This window comes from Grus americana, chromosome 1 (assembly GCF_028858705.1).
Source record: "Grus americana isolate bGruAme1 chromosome 1, bGruAme1.mat, whole genome shotgun sequence".
Lineage (NCBI taxonomy): Eukaryota > Metazoa > Chordata > Aves > Gruiformes > Gruidae > Grus > Grus americana.
Genome location: NC_072852.1, coordinates 138,802,186 through 138,821,391, shown reverse-complemented (window position 1 = coordinate 138,821,391; position 19,206 = coordinate 138,802,186). Strand labels below are relative to the sequence as shown.

The following is a 19,206-nucleotide window of genomic DNA, read 5'->3' as shown; positions in this document are numbered from 1 at the left end:
GAGAAAAGGTTGTGTTGTTTGCAATGTGCAGTTTGGAAACTCATTTGTTTTTATCGCTAACATTCTGTGTGGTTTTCTTTTCATGACTCAATACGGTGTTTAAGAGTTGCGTCCGTGTTATTTTTTAATTGGGGCAATGACATTTGACATTCATGCCAAGCTGCACTTTGATGCAGTTGTAATAACAAACCAGCGTTAGGAATCTGTCCCAGTTCGCTGCTACTTAACATTTTGCCCTGTGCCTGAAATTGGAGCTACACAGTTAGAAACTTTCAGCCATGAACAGCACCTATCAGTCCAGGTCGTATGACAGCTGTAGGGGTCTGTTCCTGTGCATCCAGCTTCACAATTGGCCTCAGCTGAGAGAATAATGTAAAAATATGCGTGTGGTCACCATTAAGATTTATGCTGCTGTCATCCAGGTTTGATTCTGTTCAAATATGTGCTCATAAGTACATTACGGCAAAGCAAAGGCTATTCTTTCTGACATCTGAATGCCAATAATGTACACTTCTCTGTGTGTGCGTATTACTTAAGAGCAGTGAGTGATCGGTGAGTCTGTAAACTAATGTGTATAAAATGAAAGTATTGTTTGTGATCTGTGAAAGGGCAGTCATGGAAATAGTCCAGTAAGCAGTTTTAAAGTTAAAAATGTAAGATGCCAAAATCCATTGGCAAACATTTTTTTCATTGTGTAGCAAGGACTTGAGCCAGGATTCAAATAAATGTTGGTAGAGACATTTACATAAAAAATGTTGAGGAGAAAGAGAGCTTGTCTTTTTCTTTTCCAGTGATTCTTTCCTCTCCTTTTTCTTCCCCATGAAGAAACAAATATGTATTATCTTAATTTTGTAATTGTAAGGGGTGACCAGTCCAACAGAAGCGTACTAGTCAGCCAAACTGCTATATTTTTCTTTATTAGTTATTGTTATCTATTAAAAATTATATTGTTTACCAGCTGCTTCATCTATCCATATCCGAATCTTACCTGTTATTCCTCAAACACAAATCTTTCACTGCTGGGTCTTGATTATTTCAAAGAATTGAGGGAAGTGTGCAGAAGATCAGTAAAATGGCACTTTATGGAGACTACTAAAATCTTTTTCCTATATTTAAGATAATAGGAAAGTGAAAGTGAAGCAAAGCTAAGTAGATACAGCAGTTGTTGACCTGAGTCTGTATTAAGTCTTAAAAAACAGCTCTTAAAGGTTAACTCAATTGGTCGTTAAACCTGAAGCCTAATTTACAGAAATCAAAATGAAAGCTATAACTATTATGAATAAAACTAGCAGAAAAAAAAAAGGAAAAATAATCAAAAAGCAGTCCTGTACAATCAGCTACAACTGGTGGTGCTGGGCTGATGAATGCAGTGTAAGAATTTTTGCATACATCTTCTTTTGGCTGAGGTTCATTACTCATCAGCTGCTTGCATTCCTATGCCCCTGCAAGTACAGGAAGACAAACAATTCAACCAAAGTCCATTTGCCTTTATCATCGCTTTAGCCATGACTTTTTTTCAAAATACTAAACAAAGAGAAATTTTCTCTCATCAGTCAGACTTTTCTTCCCACGACATAATTTTTTTGCATCTGTAAAGAGTTTATACACCTGACTTTTCTACAAAATTCCAATAAATGACTTATTCACCAAACAGATTTCTAAGTGGAACACAAGTACCACCATCACGACTCTGAGAGATGGTCCGTGGTAATGTGTCACTGTTGGTTAAGTCAAAGTGCAGTTTCTTCACACAACCCAGTTTTGTTTCTTTATATCATTACCTCTTTGCCGACCTCAAAGATCACCAGTGGTGAAGATCCTAAACTTGCAGTTTCACTTCTGCTCATTTTCCCCGCAGGATGGTACAGTATTTGACGGCAGGCCAATAGAGTCACTGTCTCTGATAGACGCGGTGATGCCTGATGTTGTACAGACCCGGCAGCAAGCATTCAGAGAGAAACTAGCTCAGCAACAAGCCAGTGCGGCAGCAGCAGCGGCAGCAACGGCAGCAACAGCGGGAGCAACGACGACTGCTGTTTCGCAGCAGAACACACCAAAGAACGGAGAAGCCACTGTGAATGGAGAGGAGAATGGGGCACATGCAATAAGTAAGCCAACCCATGCAGCTGCTTCCACTGCTGGGGTAGAAGATGAGTTTCAGTAATATTCTTGTATTTAGTTCGTGTCTGCATGATGGTAGAACTTGGGGGAATCATTTCAGGAGGACAGGGTATTTCTAGAAAGGCTGCTGAGTAAAAATCACGTTTCACGTCACAGTGCTGTGTTTTACTGGTGTCCTCTCAGAATCCAAAAACTTCACATATCTCCAGAATTGCAAATTGAGGCCAGTATCATAAAGTGGAGTTGTATGCTGTCTCCTTGAAGCTGGCTAGCCAGACTGTACTAATATTACCAGCTTGATAGGTGCTTTTAAATATTTGATAGATCAGTCAATCATTTTGGCCAGGCTAGGAGGGAGATGGGTGGAGAGGCTGGGACCTACAAGCCATATCTGTGTAAAAGCAGCATGACCAGACCATAGCCTTGAGCACTAACTATCCTGTGATCATCCATAGCCTTGGCACGGTCCTTGGCACAGTTCGGCCTATACCAGCTATCCATTCTTGAACAGCATGGCCAAGCGCAGGATAGAGGGTCGCATGTGCCAAGGACCATTCCCAGCAGACAGCTTGGATGCAGCCAACCTGTCTTGGAAGTCACAGAGGGAAGAGTTCCTCACTTTTTTATTTAATAGCACATGCTTAGTCATACAGTCAACTGCAGCTACCTAAGTGAAGGTTCTACCTTCCTGAGACTTCCTCGGTCTCTGGGAACACTTAGTTCTCAAGAGTTCTGAATTCACCTTTGTTTATTGGTGACAAAGGGAGACTGAGCTTATATCTTAGACATCTAAAGTCAGACATGCAAAACAAGGAGTGGACATACCTGCTTGTGTAACTACATCTTGATGGCTGTGCTAACATTGTGAGGCAGATATGATTAATGGTTCTGGTTTCTCTGTGCAAACCATATTAGGACACTGGCTAACTTCTGAAATGAGACCTTAATGCCTGATTGTCTTCCAAGGAAATTCCAGAGGAACATGCATGGCAAGTTTTGTAGGAAGCCCCAACAGCTCTTTGGCTTAGACAAGTAACAGGTCAGGACTGTAGTCATATAACAGATTTTATTTGTTCAGCACTGTCGATACCTTTATCAGTTTCCATCTTCTCTTTGATCTGAATAGATTCCTCTGTGGGTCAGTGAGAAAAATGCTTTCAAACCAGGTTTTTCTCCAGTTAGATGGGATAGTTTCCCCCAATAAAACTGCAATGACGTAAATTATATTTTTCTTTTGAGAAAGCAATTTTTTAAAAGTTCTGAAAAAATTGAAAATATTAATCTGTTTTTATGGAATGCTTATGTTTTACTTCCAACTGACCCTTTCTTTTGAAATCGAACTTACTTCCTATGTGAAATGGTGCAAACAGAAAAGAAAGCACTTTGAAATGTGTCAAACGCTGACATTTTGTTTGTTGACACTTTCCTTCAGTTAGTTTGTGAAAATCTGGGGGGAATGTCTTCCTGTCCCAGGACCAAAAAAAAGTAAATTCTGAAGGTAGAAAACTGATTATCAGCTCATCACTAAAACAGAACTGCTCAGACTTACTTCCTTCTGATCTGAAGAAACACACATGCTAAAAGGAGAGCCTTGCAGATCAGTTCAGATGTACGACCACACTCTAAGCTTCGATCTCTCAGATCTGCCATTTTATTATTAAAAAATAATAATTCACACAGTGATATTCAGTAGGAAGGTGTGGTGGGTTGACCCTGGCTGAAGGCCAGGTGCCCACCAGAGCCGCTCTCTCACTCCCCTCATTCACTAGACAGGGGAGAAAAGGCATAACGAAACGCTTGTGAGTCGAGATAAGGACAGGGAGAGATCACTCACTAATTGTTGTCACGAGCAAAACAGACCGAACTTAGAGAGGGAATTCATCTAATTTATTACTAGGCAAAACAGAGTAGAGGAATGAGAAAATAAAATCAACTCTTAAAACACCTCCCCCCACCCCTCCCATCTTCCCGGGCTCAACTTCACTCCCGGCTTCAACCTCCTCCCCCTCAGCAGCACAGGGGGACGGGGAATGGGGGTTACGGTCAGTTCATCACACGGTGTTTCTGCCGCTTCTTCCTCCTCAGGGGGAGGACTCCTCTCATCGTTCCCCTGCTCCAGCATGGAGTCCCTCTCACGGGGTGCAGACCTTCAGGAGCAAACTGCTCCAGCGTGGGTCCCCCACGAGGTCACAAGTCCTGCCAGCAAACCTGCCCTGGCGTGGGCTCCCCTCTTCACGGGTCCACCGGTCCGGCCAGGAACTTGCTCCAGCGTGGGCTTCCCACGGGCCACAGCCTCCTTCAGGTGCCTCCACCTGCTCCGGCGTGGGGTCCTCCACGGGCTGCAGGTGGAATCTCTACACCCCCTCACCCTTCCTCCATGGGCTGCAGGAGGACAGCCTGCTTCACCATGGCCTTCACCACAGGCTGCAGGGGGATCTCTGCTCCGGCGCCTGGAGCACCTCCTGCCCCTCCTTCTGCACTGACCTGGGTGTCTGCAGAGTTTCTTACATCTCACTCCTCTCTCCGGCTGCAAAAGCTCTCTCTAGCTTGTTTTTTTTCCCTTCTTAAATATGTTATCACAGAGGCGCTGATTGGCTTGGCCTTGGCCAGCGGCAGGCCCATCTTAGAGCCGGCTGGCATTGGCTCTGTCAGACACAGGGGAAGCTTCTAGCAGCTTCTCACAGAAGCCACCCCTGTAGCCCCCCCGCTACCAAAACCTTGCCACGCAAACCCAACACAGAAGGATTTTCATGAACAGTTGGGAGACCTTTCTTGGAGTGTTGAGGAGGAGAAGTCCTGTATGACTGAACATCATCCAGTAGCTCCATCTGGAGCAGGATGCAACAACATGAGACTGTGTTGTCCAGTAAAATTTCACAGAGGTAGGATACACGTCAACCAATGAGATGCTCTACCAGACCGCAAATTTCAAAGCATTACTGTGGCTAAGCAGCCTACCAGGCAAACAAGTTAACTGGGCAATGGGAAGACAGAAAATCATAAAATCATAGAATGGATTGGGTTGGAAGGGAGTCTGGGTGGGGTCTCACAGGAGCAGAGCAGAGGGGCAGGATCACCTCCCTCGACCTGCTGGTCACACCTCTTTTGGTGCAGCCCAGGATATGGTTGGTTTTTGGGGCTGCAGGTGCACATTGCCGGCTCATGTTGAGCTCCTCGTCCACCAGCACCCCCAAGTCCTTCTCCTCAGGGCTGCTCTCAATCCAGGAGTCCCTGAGGAGCAGCTGGCTAGCTGGCATGTGTCATTGGCTGTGCCAGGTGATCATCCTGAGTGAAGAGGTGAGGTCTGCAATTTAAGGAGCAAGAAGCTTTGGAGAGAAGCTGCTGAGAAATCCAGGGACAGCCAACTGTCTGATCTATATGACTCGCTCGCCTTGGGAGGACTAGAACCTTTCTGTCTGAGGCATTTGGAGGGTATCAGCAAGGTGGTGTAGCACAGCTGCAGATGAGGATTATACATGGGAGAGGCACACAGAACTGCAAATCTGGCATTTTCACCCTTGAACAGACCTGCTTAAATAAACTCCAAGAGATCTGCCGCAGTAATTATCAGAAACTGCTAGAAATAAAGACTAACAGATCTAGCTGGCAGTTTACTGCATAGGTCCACTTAACACTCTTGCAATTGTATTTCCCTCTCTCGTGGTAAAGTTAGAAAAACATAGTGACGTTAATGAAATAACAAAAGGGTCATACCCTTCCTTTTCATTGTTTATGCAGGGCAGACTGTATATCCAGCCTCACCTTTTCCCTTATCACTGTGTTTAGAGAGCCTGGTTAGCCCAGGATAGACTAAGATGAGAGATCTGGCAAGAGCTTAGTTGAGGACAAAAGGTCTAGGGTAGGATTGGACAAAAGTTTAGGATAGGACGTAAGATGGGTGAGGTGAAAGCTGGGAGACCTACTGGGTAGAAAAGCCCACTGGTACAAAAGGTGTGAGAAACTTCCCAAACCTTCGTTTTCACTGTTGTTGGCCTCCATAAAACTGGCGTATATAGGGACAGTTTTGATTAGTCTGCTAGTCCTTAGTCATAACCTGGAAGTCACCCATATATCAACCTGTCGTAAAAAGGTGGGATGGGGGGAGCGGGGGAAAGAGATGTCTTTGGGAAGTTACTGAGTTTGCATTTATTCTGACACGGAGTTCTCCGTGACACTATAAGTCTTCCAAAAGAGGGTTAATATATTTCATATAATATGATATATTTTTTTTATATTTTATAATTAATATAATATGATAGGGTGATTTGATTTAAGAAAGGGACAGGCAGAAAAAATATAACAATGACAACAGTTTGAGGGTAGATTCAAATAAAAAATAAACAAAATTGCTGCCTTCTATTGCTCCTTCCTGAGTAATGTTTTCAGCTTTGAGTCACTTTAAAAATTAGTAAAAAAAATAAAAATTGGCATGTCGAAACGGAGCCAAACTTTGGATTGTTTTCCAACTCAAATATTTTTAGTGTCATTTGTTTTATTATATTTGCAAGGATTGGCTTGTGTTTAAGAAAAATAAAGCTCTGGAAAAAAGGCTGAGCCCAGTTCATTTATTATAACTACAGCTGTAAAGAACAACTTCAGTGAAAGGCCTGTCAAAGATTTAAGTAAAAAAACACATTTCCTGAGAAAAGGCAGGATAAGCACTGGTAAGATTTTAAAAATATATCTTTTTTTTTTTAATTTGGAGGAAATAGAGAGTCAATATTACTCACTGGTATGTTAGAATTATATTTTCTTAAGAAACTTAATCATAATAGTTTGGGGGAATAGGACTTTTAATTTCCACTTATTTTGGATTTTTAATAGATATTTTTTAAATATTTAATAATTAGAAGAATATAGCGTAGACTTCACCAAAGATCTGCTGGCCTTTAGAAAATGGTTTTGTTTTAACATTTGAGCAGAATCCTCCACTACGTGACCTGCAAACAAGTTTTTGACCTACGAGGATCTGTTGCACTTGGTAGAACTGCCCTCATTCCCCGTGTACACACTGTAGCTGCATCCATAGGAAAGCCAAATTTTTGGATGAGACCAGGGCTCACAAGAGCTCACGCTGTGTCATGAACTCAGCACTCTTACGAGGGAGCTGTCTGGTGCTCAGGGGTTTCTGCAGTTTTTTGTTGTTACCATAATCGTATCCATTTTATATTGCTAGTGTCCATCTGAATCTGAGAAGAGCCTGAAGCAGTATCGCAGAAGCATGAACCGTCCTGTTTGTTCAGTGGGGCATTTGAATTTTTGTGCTTAGCAGTAACACTCTAAATATGAATGTTCCAAATTACTGATGAAAACAGGAAGAAAACGCATATAACATGAACATTTGCAAATGATTTCTGAAAGACTTCTCATCTTTCCCTCCCTTTTCTTCTGAACCATCAAAGCTGTAGTGTCAAAATCATTACTGGAAGACAACAGAAAATAATCCTGCAGGTATTTCATTGCTCCCAGAGGCCAGTCAGTCTTGCAGGTACTAATTCAGGTATCAGCCGATCAAGGTGTCTTTTTCACAGCATGACTATTTGTGGGGTTTTTTACAGCAGTTAATAACATTCAAAGTGTGTATCTGGATTCCTCCATCTGGCCATATACAAACGAAAAATACTTCTTAGTATCAGGTGGCCTTGCTCTGATAGCACGTCATGACTCTGGGACCTGGGAGTAACGCTGCTTCCAATGTCACTTGGTTTTAGTCGAGAGCGAAAAGCAGCTTTGCCTTTAGAGCCAGGCAGGTAACAGTAGGATGGTATGTGGTAAGAGTAGCATCTCATTTAAATTTTTAAAATTAAAACACTTGAAAGATCTTACTTCTTGATTTACCCCCAGCTTCCAACTCACACTGTGAACAGGACACAGATGAATGCATAGCCATTATCATGCTGCTGTTTTTCTGATGAAAATATGCTTTAAACCTGGTGACTGTGCTGTGCTGAGAAATAGAGGATTGTGAGTTCCAGACTCATATTTTCTGGTGGGTTTTAACAGTGCTTTGCTCTTCATTGCCCTGATTTCTGAGAATATCATATCAAAGTTCCCAGCTGCTAGTGGCAGGCTAAATCTCGAATACTAGTATATCTGGACAGTGTTAATTTTAGTACTTGCATACATAGGGAGTTATCAAGGACAATGCTTAATGTAGGGACTCAGCATAGGCGTAGATGTTACATATAGGCATTTGTAATATATTTAGTTTTGTGCAACAAGTGAATAGGTAATAGTTAAAAATATAGGTATTTTGAATTAGAAATGGGAGCTGTGAAACTACTGTTAGTTGTTTTCTAATGTTGATGCTCAGTGCTGTGCAACTCATTGAATTACATGTGAATTACAATTCATCTCTGGTGTAGATAGAGCACAGACATAGTCAATAGTGTACCTAAGCAAATACGCAATGAGAAGCGCTACTTGCGTGACTCAGCATAGATTAGAGCAAAACAGGGTATTTGAAAGCCTGGGTAAGGGTAGCAATCCAGAGATCTTCCTCCCGATGGCAGTTGTGCAACGTCACAGTCTGCTTTGCCAGTTGATGGGCGATAGCTCCGCAGAGCTTGAGTATCGGGACAGATGGCTGATTTTAAATGCCATAAACATGTGGCAATAAAGGAGCATAATTATTCCACTTGCAAACCTATGGATCTCCATATGTGATTAAAGAATGACTAACTAAAAGACTTAACCCAGAACGAGAACTTGGATTTTGATCAATCAGAGCAGATCAGCTGGCCAAGGCGTTGATGAGCTAACAGGAGGCTGCCTTTCCCCCAGCCTGCCAGCTATCGACTCTTGGATGTGCCTTCTGCGGAATGGGCCATGCTTCTGCGTGCGGTACCTGCTGTCTGCTCTTTCAGTCTGTTACCTGTCCTTGCTTGGTGTCTTGTTCGCAGAGGATAATAACCTTTCGTGTTGCTGCCAGGAAGTGTGGTTTGAGCTGAATGAGGAAGATTTATACTGAAGCAAGGAAAATCTGGAGTGAAAACATTGTTCGTCATGCAGAGTGGAATGAATTGCTGCCACTAACAGAAATCAATAATTTTAAATTCACGTTTTTTCCCCTTCAGGAAATAAAAGTGCTTTATAAAAACAAAGTTACTTAGACTGCAGTCTAAAGAACCCCAGAATTACAGCATGCAGGCTAAGTGTATCTATGCCTGAGTTGGTACCTTTGCATATGTTACGATATCCTTGAGAAGGTGATCACTCACCGTTTCCCTGCTGTGCTCAGGGAATGAGGCCCTTATTCAGTATATTCTTCATCTGTGAGTAGCACACATATTACTTACAGGACACTGTGTAAGAAAATGTATGTGCTGTACTTTACATAAAGCATAAACCTTTTCTCAAATGTGGCAATCCACTATTTTAATAAATCTGTAAGTCATTTTTAATGAAGCTAGCTTCAAAAAAAACTATACTGACATAAATGCTAACTATTTTTTGAAGAAAAGGTATGTGCATTTATATGAAATATTTTTGAAAGCTCTACATTTTGCGGAAATACTATACATTTGAATCATCATAGAGAAGAAAAAAGGGTAATATATGGTCAGTGACATAACACAGAATTTTATTTATAGTGCATACGTTGCTGTAAGTTTTAGGCTATGGGTAGCCAGCTTGTTTTTAAAGCAGACCTAACAACATCTTGCAAACTACTTATTCTGATATATCTCCTTACAGATAATCATTCAAAGCCAATGGAAATTGATGGGGATGTTGAAATTCCTCCTAACAAAGCAACAGTCCTTCGGGGCCATGAATCAGAGGTGTTCATCTGTGCCTGGAACCCTGTCAGTGACCTGCTAGCATCTGGGTAAGACCATGACTGAAACCAGCTGCTGCAATTAGAGTATATTTAGAGATGCAAGAACTTCCGAGTGTCTACTAGAGATGAATGAGCATTCGCTTCACTGTTTTTTCAGCCTGCAACTGTATTTTTCAGCAGTCCTGTACCTATGTAGGGCTTAAGTAATTATAAGGTGATGCAGAATATGAAGCATTTGCACATTTAAGATGTGCAGCATATGGCCCTGAATACACATACATTTTTAAAAGGGTTTTAAAATAACTGTGGATAATTCTCAGAGTATTTGAGGTTCATGTAATCTACTCCTGCTTAGTTAATGGTTCACATTGGAGTCTCAGAAAGTTTTTGGCGTCCAAGTTTTGCTGTGAAGTATGGAGACTCTAAAACGGAGTTCTCTTTGGCTATGTCCACATTGGCATAGTGCAGCACAAACAGGAATAGATCTGTAAAGCAAAACTGTTGTGTGAGGACCTTATGTCACTACTGTTTGTGTCGGAGGAGCGCTTCGGGCTGGACCTCGTTTTGTATGATGAGCTGATCATGAGGGTGTGCTTTGGTTTATTGTCATTGAAAAAGAACCTAGTTTGTGTTCTCCAGGACTGCTCAGCAGTGACAACCAAAGCGTGATAAGTGGGACAATCATGAGACTGACTTACAAAAAGCACTTCTGATCCAAATAAAAATGCTATCGTAAATATACCCCGAGGGCTATATACAGGCACTGTTGGAATCTGTGTTTGTTCATGCATAAAGTTAAACCTTAAAACAAAGGCTAAATTCAAGAAGGCTAGCTGGGAACGTGGAGGAAAGCTGATCCAAGTTAGAGGAAATACATGGGTCTTCATCACTGTAAGTTGCTTAGCAGTATCAGAAGACATTTCTTAGAAGGAAGAGGAGAGTTCTTATTTTATTTCCAACTTTTTGCAAGATCATCAGAATAATCTTCTTGTCTTCGTTGACTTAATACATGAAGATAAGGAATTAGAGTGCAAGTGAGAAAGAATAAATAGGAAAACTAAATACCAGGTTGGATAAACAGCACCAGATCTCTAAGAGAGTGAAGACAGAACTTTCCAAAGAAGAATTTCAGATAACAAACTGGATTTTTCAAAAATATAATCTTCCTGAATATGCTTAATTTCTGGGATGTCCAGGCCTGATAGTACTTTTAGCATCTGTAGCACTAGGTATCTTCATTTATTAATTTTAAATAGATATAGCAGTAGAATTTGCAAAAACTGTACGTAGGGTGTTTGGATGAAAAACTTTGGGTTTCAGCTCTTTTTTTTGCATAGGCTCAGTGCGTCTTCTGGTGTGCGATAGAGTCCCTGGGTGATGCCATGATACAGACGAGCAGTAATAGCAGCCACGCTCCTGCGCCATGCATTTGCTGTATCTTCTGCTAACCGTATGCCTCTAACCACTCAGTTTTCTAGGGTCTCAGGCAATATTGCTTGGCAGTATTACTTATCCCTAGCAAATGATTATTATTAAGAAGGGAAGTCCTGATCATTAAGGTCAGTCTCCAGTTACAATAGGCAAGTATAAAACAGTTATTTCACACAGATTGCCCTCTTCACATTGCTCTCTTCCCAGCATACAATTGAGTGAGCCATAAAATGAGATCTATTTAATGTATAAATAAAAAAAAAAATTAGGATTGACAAATGTGGAAGAACTGTAGCATATGATATTCCTTAATCATCCCGGCCCAAATCTGAGAGGATGTTTTCAAGGAAAAATAAATGAATCAAGGGAAGGCAAAGAATCTGTGATTTACAGGAATGTTCCTGCCTACATAATGATTTGTAAATCAGCATCAAATGATCTTGGATGAACATGCTTCTTTACTACTCCTCTAACTTCTCAGTGTATGCCTGACTACCCATAGATGTTAAATCATGGCCTAATAGTGAAGAAAGCCTCAAAAACTAAGAAGAATTTAGTTAACCCCATTAAATTATTTTCACGGTTGTTTCTTATTAAAGATGAAAATCTAGAGAAGATTTCATAAAATCTGGAATAGCTTTCCCTTAGTGGGGACAAAATTAATTAGAATTTCATGGGCTGTCTTGAGACCAATAGCTCGCCTATTTAGGATCATTCAAATGAAGGGACTGTATTTGTTGATACAATAGATCTCTTTTAGCCCTGTCATCCTAAACAATATACTTTTTAATACAAGTAAACTTACCCATTATGGGATTTATTTGAATTATATGGAGAACAGTCTGCAGGCGATCAGTTAGCACACCCACATTATTATCTGAAGGAAAATCGGTGGGGAGAAGGATACCATACAGAATTATTCTTTAGGGACACCTGGTGGCGCCTGAGATGAAATGAACATGCTGCTTTATTCTGGAGAATATCTGCACAGCTGAAATTAGGCATCTACTCAAGTGCTCTGTCCCTCTGCAGATAACCTACATCTCTCAACCCATTACACAGGGAGTTAAGACTCCGAAGTACAGGTGCTCAGACCTCATCTGTTGGCTTTGGCATTGGTAACTGCTTCCTGGTATCAGACTCACCTCTCTGCCGGTGCTTTTGCCGTACTGTACTGCTTCCCTAGGATCCGTGGTTCACAGCCCTAGTGTGCGTAGGTTAAACTGTGGACCATTTAATAAACCAGAGTATGTGCTGCAGGGACGGAGGATGGGTGGTTAATTTTACTGCAGGGTGCTAGGCACTGGTAGATGGATTGCTGGGACAGTGATATCTTCTTACACAGCTTCAGGTAAACCTGGAGGATGATAATCAGAACCATTAGTCAGATGTCTAAGGTAGAGGAGTACCATCTCACTATCCCTTCAATTAAGCTTTACCCTTCAGTGTAATAGATCTTTCTTAATAAGCTTTGCTGCTGGTTTTGGAGGCACATAAATACATGCATGGTTAGAAAGTATAGTCAGGTGTTGTGTCTCATGCAGACTAATGGCAATGCAATGAAAATGCAAATAGTTTAGAACCGTCTGCATCTTGATCAGATTTTAGTCTGCTCGCAAGAAGCAAAGTGCGTGATGCAGTTAGCCTTCACGTAATGCAGCAGCGAGTGCCTGATGAAGCTTTCATGGCTGAAATGTCATAGAATGCACAGAAGAAAATTAAACCAAAGGAAGAGAGCTGAGTGCCTGAATATGCCACTGCACAAAGAAGCATTTGAGATGTCTGGTATAATAACAGTGCAAGCTATCATCTACAGGTAAACTATGTATTATGGCACCAATTAAACAAGGGCAAGAAATTCTCAGGATCTACAGTATGCTGCAGTTCTGTTTGTCCTTTACAAAATAATTCTTCAAAAAAGAAAACTGCAGTTAGTCTGATGTGTGAAGACCGAATTGTTAGATTCTATAATAGCCATATTGTGCTGCCCAGTCCGTAGTTTTCTTCTGGTTTCCCATCTGCCTGATTGTACCCATCTGTTGTCTTCTTAAAAAATACATGTAAAAACTATTAAATAAAGGAAATAACACATTTGTTCTGTTTATAAAGTGCCTAGCACAATCAAATCTCAATTCATGGCAAAGTATTTTCTTCAAGCCTTGTTATACAGGCAATAAATTTTTCTAACAATTAGTGGCACTTTAGACAGCAATCTGATGTAATCTTCAAAGCACTTAAAGAATAATGCAGGTTCACAACTTAATCTGAAGCAAGCTGTGTAAGGGGATTTGTTTGCAGAATGAGCTACCCAAAACTAGAGCACTGGTTTCCAGATTTAGTGAGTATCCCACTGATAGAAAGGAATTTTGATATTTGATGTCCCATCTACTCAATTGCTATGACTTTTTAGGGTGTGAAGGCTAGCACAGGAATATATACTCTCTGAACTTTGCAAAGGGCTATTTGAAAAAAAAAAAAACAACAATGGAGACAGGAATTTCTCTGATCAAATAGCCATAAAAATATATTCTGCAGCTGCTCTTCCTCCTCCACCACACCCATAACCCTGAAAGCGGATGAAGGAGGAGACTAGAGATGCCAGTAAAGGCTGCCAAAGGCATGACTGTCACCAGATGCTGATGAGAAGAACACTTAGATGTTATGAATGGAAACATTATAATAATAAATTAAAGTGCATACATACAGCCATGTAAGAGGATTAATGACCCTTTATGAAGGAAATCAACATTCCAAAGCAAATAATTGCATATAGTGTTTTGGACAGGTTAAAAAAAAAAAGGGGAAGATGCTTGGCTAAATCGCAAGATTTGGCCATTTCCGGCCATAATTCCTGTTGTCCTCCTCTTCAAAGACTTCTTCCATGAGATGTCTTTCAATATGTAAATTGTAATTTTATGACACATGTAAATTGTTACAGATACTTATGTTCCCTGGGTAGTGCAGAAACCCATTACAGCTATGTCCACATTAGTAAGCTAACCATGCCTGGGAATATTCCTAGGCACTGAGGCCAACTGGCACGGAACGGCCGGTGTCTGTGCTAGCAAACTGTCCTGGCTGCCAAACAAACTGCACATTGGGAATTGTCTCTGGACCATTATAATCACCAAGCTATGCCCAGGAGCTATTCAGAGGGAACATCAGGGCCCCGAGCAAGAGTGCTAATTAAAACAGGCCAGAGTCTGGCCAGGGAATTACCTCTCAGTTTGCGAGCACAGGTGATCATGGTCCAGTGACACAGAGTGTTCCTGAACATGCTTGAATTTCCCAGTATGGCAGTGGATAGACTGTGAATGTCAAGGTTGCCGGAGCCTTGAACTCCAAAAGCTTTGCTAGTTGAATTTAGGATGCTCTGTCCGCATGTCCAGCTGCTGCTTCCAGGAGCATGCTGTTATATCCAGTAATTCCCGTAGCTGTGAAGCAGAGGGACTTGGCCTCATTCCCAGTACCTGACAGCAGATTTCTTTGCTTATCTTTGCTGATCTATACCAGCCTCTTTCACACAGGAGAACTTTGTCTCTTGCAGAGCGCTCTGTGCACCTTCACTCTTCCCTAGTCAGCACAATAGTTAGTCATAAAAAACTCTTGTCCATAAGATCTTTCAGCTCTGGCTGTATCTCTCAGAAGCAACAAAGGATGTTTCTAGGCCATCTCCTCTCATCATCTCTGGGTTTTATACAATGCTTCGAGTTATTGTATTCCTCCTATCAGTGTTTTAGGCTCCATTGTGAATTACCTTTCCGAATAATCCTTTTGAATTACCAGGTTGAGGGGGTTGATTCCACACACCACCCCTCTACTCAGTGCCAGGTGATAATTCTGCTCACTGTAAGTGCTTATTCATTAGCAGGTGACTGTGTTGGGGCCAGCTTCCTCATTGCATCAAAGCCATTAATGCAAAGCGGTCAGCTATTAGGTGAGGTCTACTAGAATAACCTGTTGCAGGTAGCAATGTTGTAGAATCAGTGGGACAGACATCTCCCTCTGGATACCTCTGAGGCACCTCCCTCTACTGACTGCCTAGGAAGCTTAAGCACTTACTTAGAGAGACCTGTTTTATTAAGGAAAATGAGGAGTGTAAATTCCCTTTATGCTTTTAATAATCTCTTTTAAAATAAAATAATGAAAAGTCTAACCTGTTTGAGCCAGAACTGTTAAATACACATTAGCAATATTGCATATCAAAATAGCAGTGATTATAAGACTTGCAGCTGAAGATTAGAAATACCAAGGGTCAACAATCATCTTGCAATTTTCTTTACACAAGTGTAGCTGTTTTAACCTCCCAGCTGATGGGAATGGGAATTTTACATGTCACAAATAAAATTCTGCAAACATTTGCCCACCTTGATTCATGATTATACAGAGGCTGGAGAGCATGAAATAAAATTCTTTCAGAACTAAGCCTTCCTAAAATTTGGCAGTACCCTACCATAGTGCAGAACAGTATACCTATTACTCAAGTGTTCATGACTTGCATGTTGGAATAAGCTGCTTTATCATGCAGATAGAAATGCTTCTGCGGGCTAAGGAGATTAAATATATTTCTGAATTGTGCTTGAACTATGGTCCTCTAATAAGGCAGGGTTCATTGAATCATTCAACAGAAATCAGAACACTTTCCAGAGCTGAGAATACTCTTTTTTTATTTTCCCCAGCAACAAAAGGGAAGACACACAAATATCCCTGCCACACACTGGTAGGCTTATAAAGCCTCTCTGCAGGGACACGTAATAGCTTATGTAGCCTTAGGAAGAAGAAAATGGAAAAACAAAAATAAAATACTGGAAAATAAGATTGCCCAAGCATCGCCAGAAAACTGACTAAATAAAACTGTTGAAAAACAACACACAACCCTTTAGAACTATCAAATAGGATATTGTGTTTGATAGCCAAGTGGCTGAGTACGTTATTCACAGGGTCCAATAACAAACTGGATTATTACAATGAGGACAGGACTGGCCCAGAGTCCTATATAGCGGAGAAGCCAGCGCTGAAGGAATTTCCTACTTAGCATATTAACCAATAACCCAAGCCTATGAAAGACTTATGTTCCCATTATTGCAAATTATCACAACTAAAAATGTTCCTTAACTTCTGAGCCTCACGATTAACGGTGTTAATTTTCCAGCTAACATGTGCAAAATTGTTGTTCAGTTTTCCAGACCTCTGAAGAAATAACGAGTTATATCACAGTCCCAGCTCTGTGTGGTGGCAAAAATTATCCTGATTCAAATTATTTCTTAGTCGCTAAAGTTGAAAGATTTGTGCCAAAAATTAAAAGACTGGCTGTACAGCAGTAGCTTGTGGTTAGCCTGGCAAAGCCCAGGCCAGCCATCGCATCTCAGGTTGACACAAAGGGTTCAGAGGAGATGGGGGCACATTCCCCAGGCGTGCTGTGACCCAGCAGAGCTCAGAGCCACTCGTACAGGCAGAGAGGTTTTTGCTTTTACAGTTGAACCGTTGTTCATGTAAAATTTGGCTAAATTATTGGTAAAATAATACACAAAGGTCAGTCAAGTACGATACTTGAGTGGGCAATATTTGCACACTAAGACCCGTCAAGTGTTTAAAATTTGCCCAGTACTTGTAGCATAAATAGTTAAAATGTTTTATTAGTAGACCAGAAGAAAATGTAATATTCTCTTGTGACGTATTTCCTGTTCAGCAAAACATGGTTTATCAAAGCAAAAACAGATCTCAGGTTTTTAGTCTTCAAAGAAAGACTTTTTCTCCTTGTTAGTGTCCAGGAAAGGAGGTTTTAGTCACTACTTTATAAAAAGGAAAAGCTAACACATCAGGTATATCAACAATGAAATTTCATCTAGACTGTGTGAATTCTTGGAAGGATAAGAGAGATCCTAATTCTGCTCCAAGAGTCTACTTACTGCATGTAAATGAAAATTACCCTCTGGACGAAACAAGCACTCCGGGGTACTTTGATTGTTTTGGTTGTTGTTATTATTGATTGTTTTAAAAAAAGGGGGGGGAGGCGAGAGACAAATCCCAATAAACTAGAAAGCGTAGTATCTTCTACCCCGTTGCAAATTGATTTCTGACCTCAGAGATGTTTTTCATTGGAAGAAAGATTTATGCAAAGTGAAAATAAATATATTATTTACGAGCAGATTATGATAAACTCTTCACTTCCTCCTCACAACATTTTCTAGACAAAAGACAAAATCAGGGTTTCAGCCTGCAATAAAAACATCTCCCTATAAAATATTTGGTCTATAAAACAGATTAAAATCCTGATACTGTCTCTGTCTTGCTCTATTAAGTCAATAATTTTTTTGTCACTTTTTTGGACAACATGAGCTAAGCAGCCAGGCTACAGACAGCAAAGGACCCTGTAGACATGAGTTTAAAAAATGAAATTAAGATGAATTTTAAAAATTAAATTACCTTTCTACTTTCCTAATCTTAAGTTTTACTGCTGAGAGACTGTTTTGCAAACAACTTCTGTCAGAGGCTATGTTCTGCGGTGTCCTGAACAGCAGTACATTATGAAAGGTCCGTGGCCGAATTAAAGGCAGCCTTAAGTTCACCTCCTGCTCCTGCTGTAGCTGTCAGAGGAGCCCAGGCAGGACCAGGGAGCCGGCAGCTCTGCAGGTGGTGACCCTGCAGGTCCTGCCATTCGTGTTCAGAGCCTTCTGCAGCTCCAGGGGAACTCCGGGGACTCGGCGAGCCATCGGGAGCTAATGGGACTGTGCACACTTTTTATGGGAAGCGCATGGGCACGGCCTGTGTGTTTCTGTCCTTACTGGGGTCTCACCAGTGTTCTGTTTGTGATGCTGAGTTCCACCAGAATATCTTGGTTACAGTTATATCAGCTTTATGTATCCAGAGCAAAATGTAGAGAGTAAGCAAATGTCTTTTAGGTAAATTTTTTCTGAATAAAGCAAATGATGTGATGATGTGGATTCAGATGATATCTGTAATTTAAAGACATGCTAGCATTTTTAATAAGTGTAGGGAGTGCAGGAAGGGCAGAATTGGAAAGAAAAATTACATTTGAAAGACTGCTGTGTTCTCTCCATGAAAACAGAAATAAAGGTTTTTTACTTTGTTTCCTGCGTCGACACCAAGAGGAGTTTTCATCCCTGCACAATTGCTTTTATAGATCTGGAGACTCAACAGCCAGAATATGGAATCTCAATGAAAACAGCAACAGCGGTTCCACTCAACTAGTTTTGAGGCACTGCATAAGAGAAGGAGGACACGATGTCCCCAGCAATAAGGATGTGACTTCATTGGACTGGAATGTAAGCTAACTTCTAAGACTGTGTATGGTTTTTAACTGTCTAAATTTAATTCAGAGGCAATTACAGCTGCTGCTCCATATCTTTTATATCTGAGGTGACCAGAAGTTCTGTCCTAACCTACTGACCTCTTGTTTCAAATACTCATCATAGACTGAACTTTCCCCTATATGCTATAATTTTCCAGGACGGTTGCTGTCTTCAAGCTTAATAATGATGTATTTATATCTGTATTTTAGGTGCGTGGGTAAAAATAAGCTTAGTTAAATATAAGAACTAAGATTAAACAAACAATCTATGTAGTAATGAAGCCTGATTAATAATGTATTTGCATCTTATAGTTACTTTATTTTGGCATCTGAAGAGATACAAGCACCAGTGAAGCTTTTTCTGAGGTTGGACTGACTATCAAGACCCTCTCTCATCTGAGTTATGCTGTGCATAGCAAAACATGCTCACATTATCGTCTTTATCTTGGTAGGAGCATGTGTAGTCATTCTCTCTTTACCTACCCGCCTTCTGGATGGGACTCTCTGGCCTGATCCTTTTTTTACTCCTGCAAAACCTTCTATCTTAGATAATACGGTCCTG

At 40.9% G+C, this 19,206-nt stretch overlaps 1 protein-coding gene across 4 annotated transcripts in view; it reads left to right on the top strand.

The window, feature by feature from the left end:
- Positions 1–19,206, top strand: part of TBL1X (transducin beta like 1 X-linked) — a 203,448-nt gene that overhangs the window by 162,239 nt on the left and 22,003 nt on the right. For all 4 annotated transcript variants that reach the window (XM_054828345.1, XM_054828370.1, XM_054828352.1 and 1 more), the window contains 3 exons: positions 1,859–2,108; positions 9,817–9,949; positions 18,477–18,618. In XM_054828345.1, the coding sequence (XP_054684320.1) occupies positions 1,859–2,108; positions 9,817–9,949; positions 18,477–18,618 (525 nt within the window). The remainder of the gene's footprint in view (positions 1–1,858; positions 2,109–9,816; positions 9,950–18,476; positions 18,619–19,206) is intronic.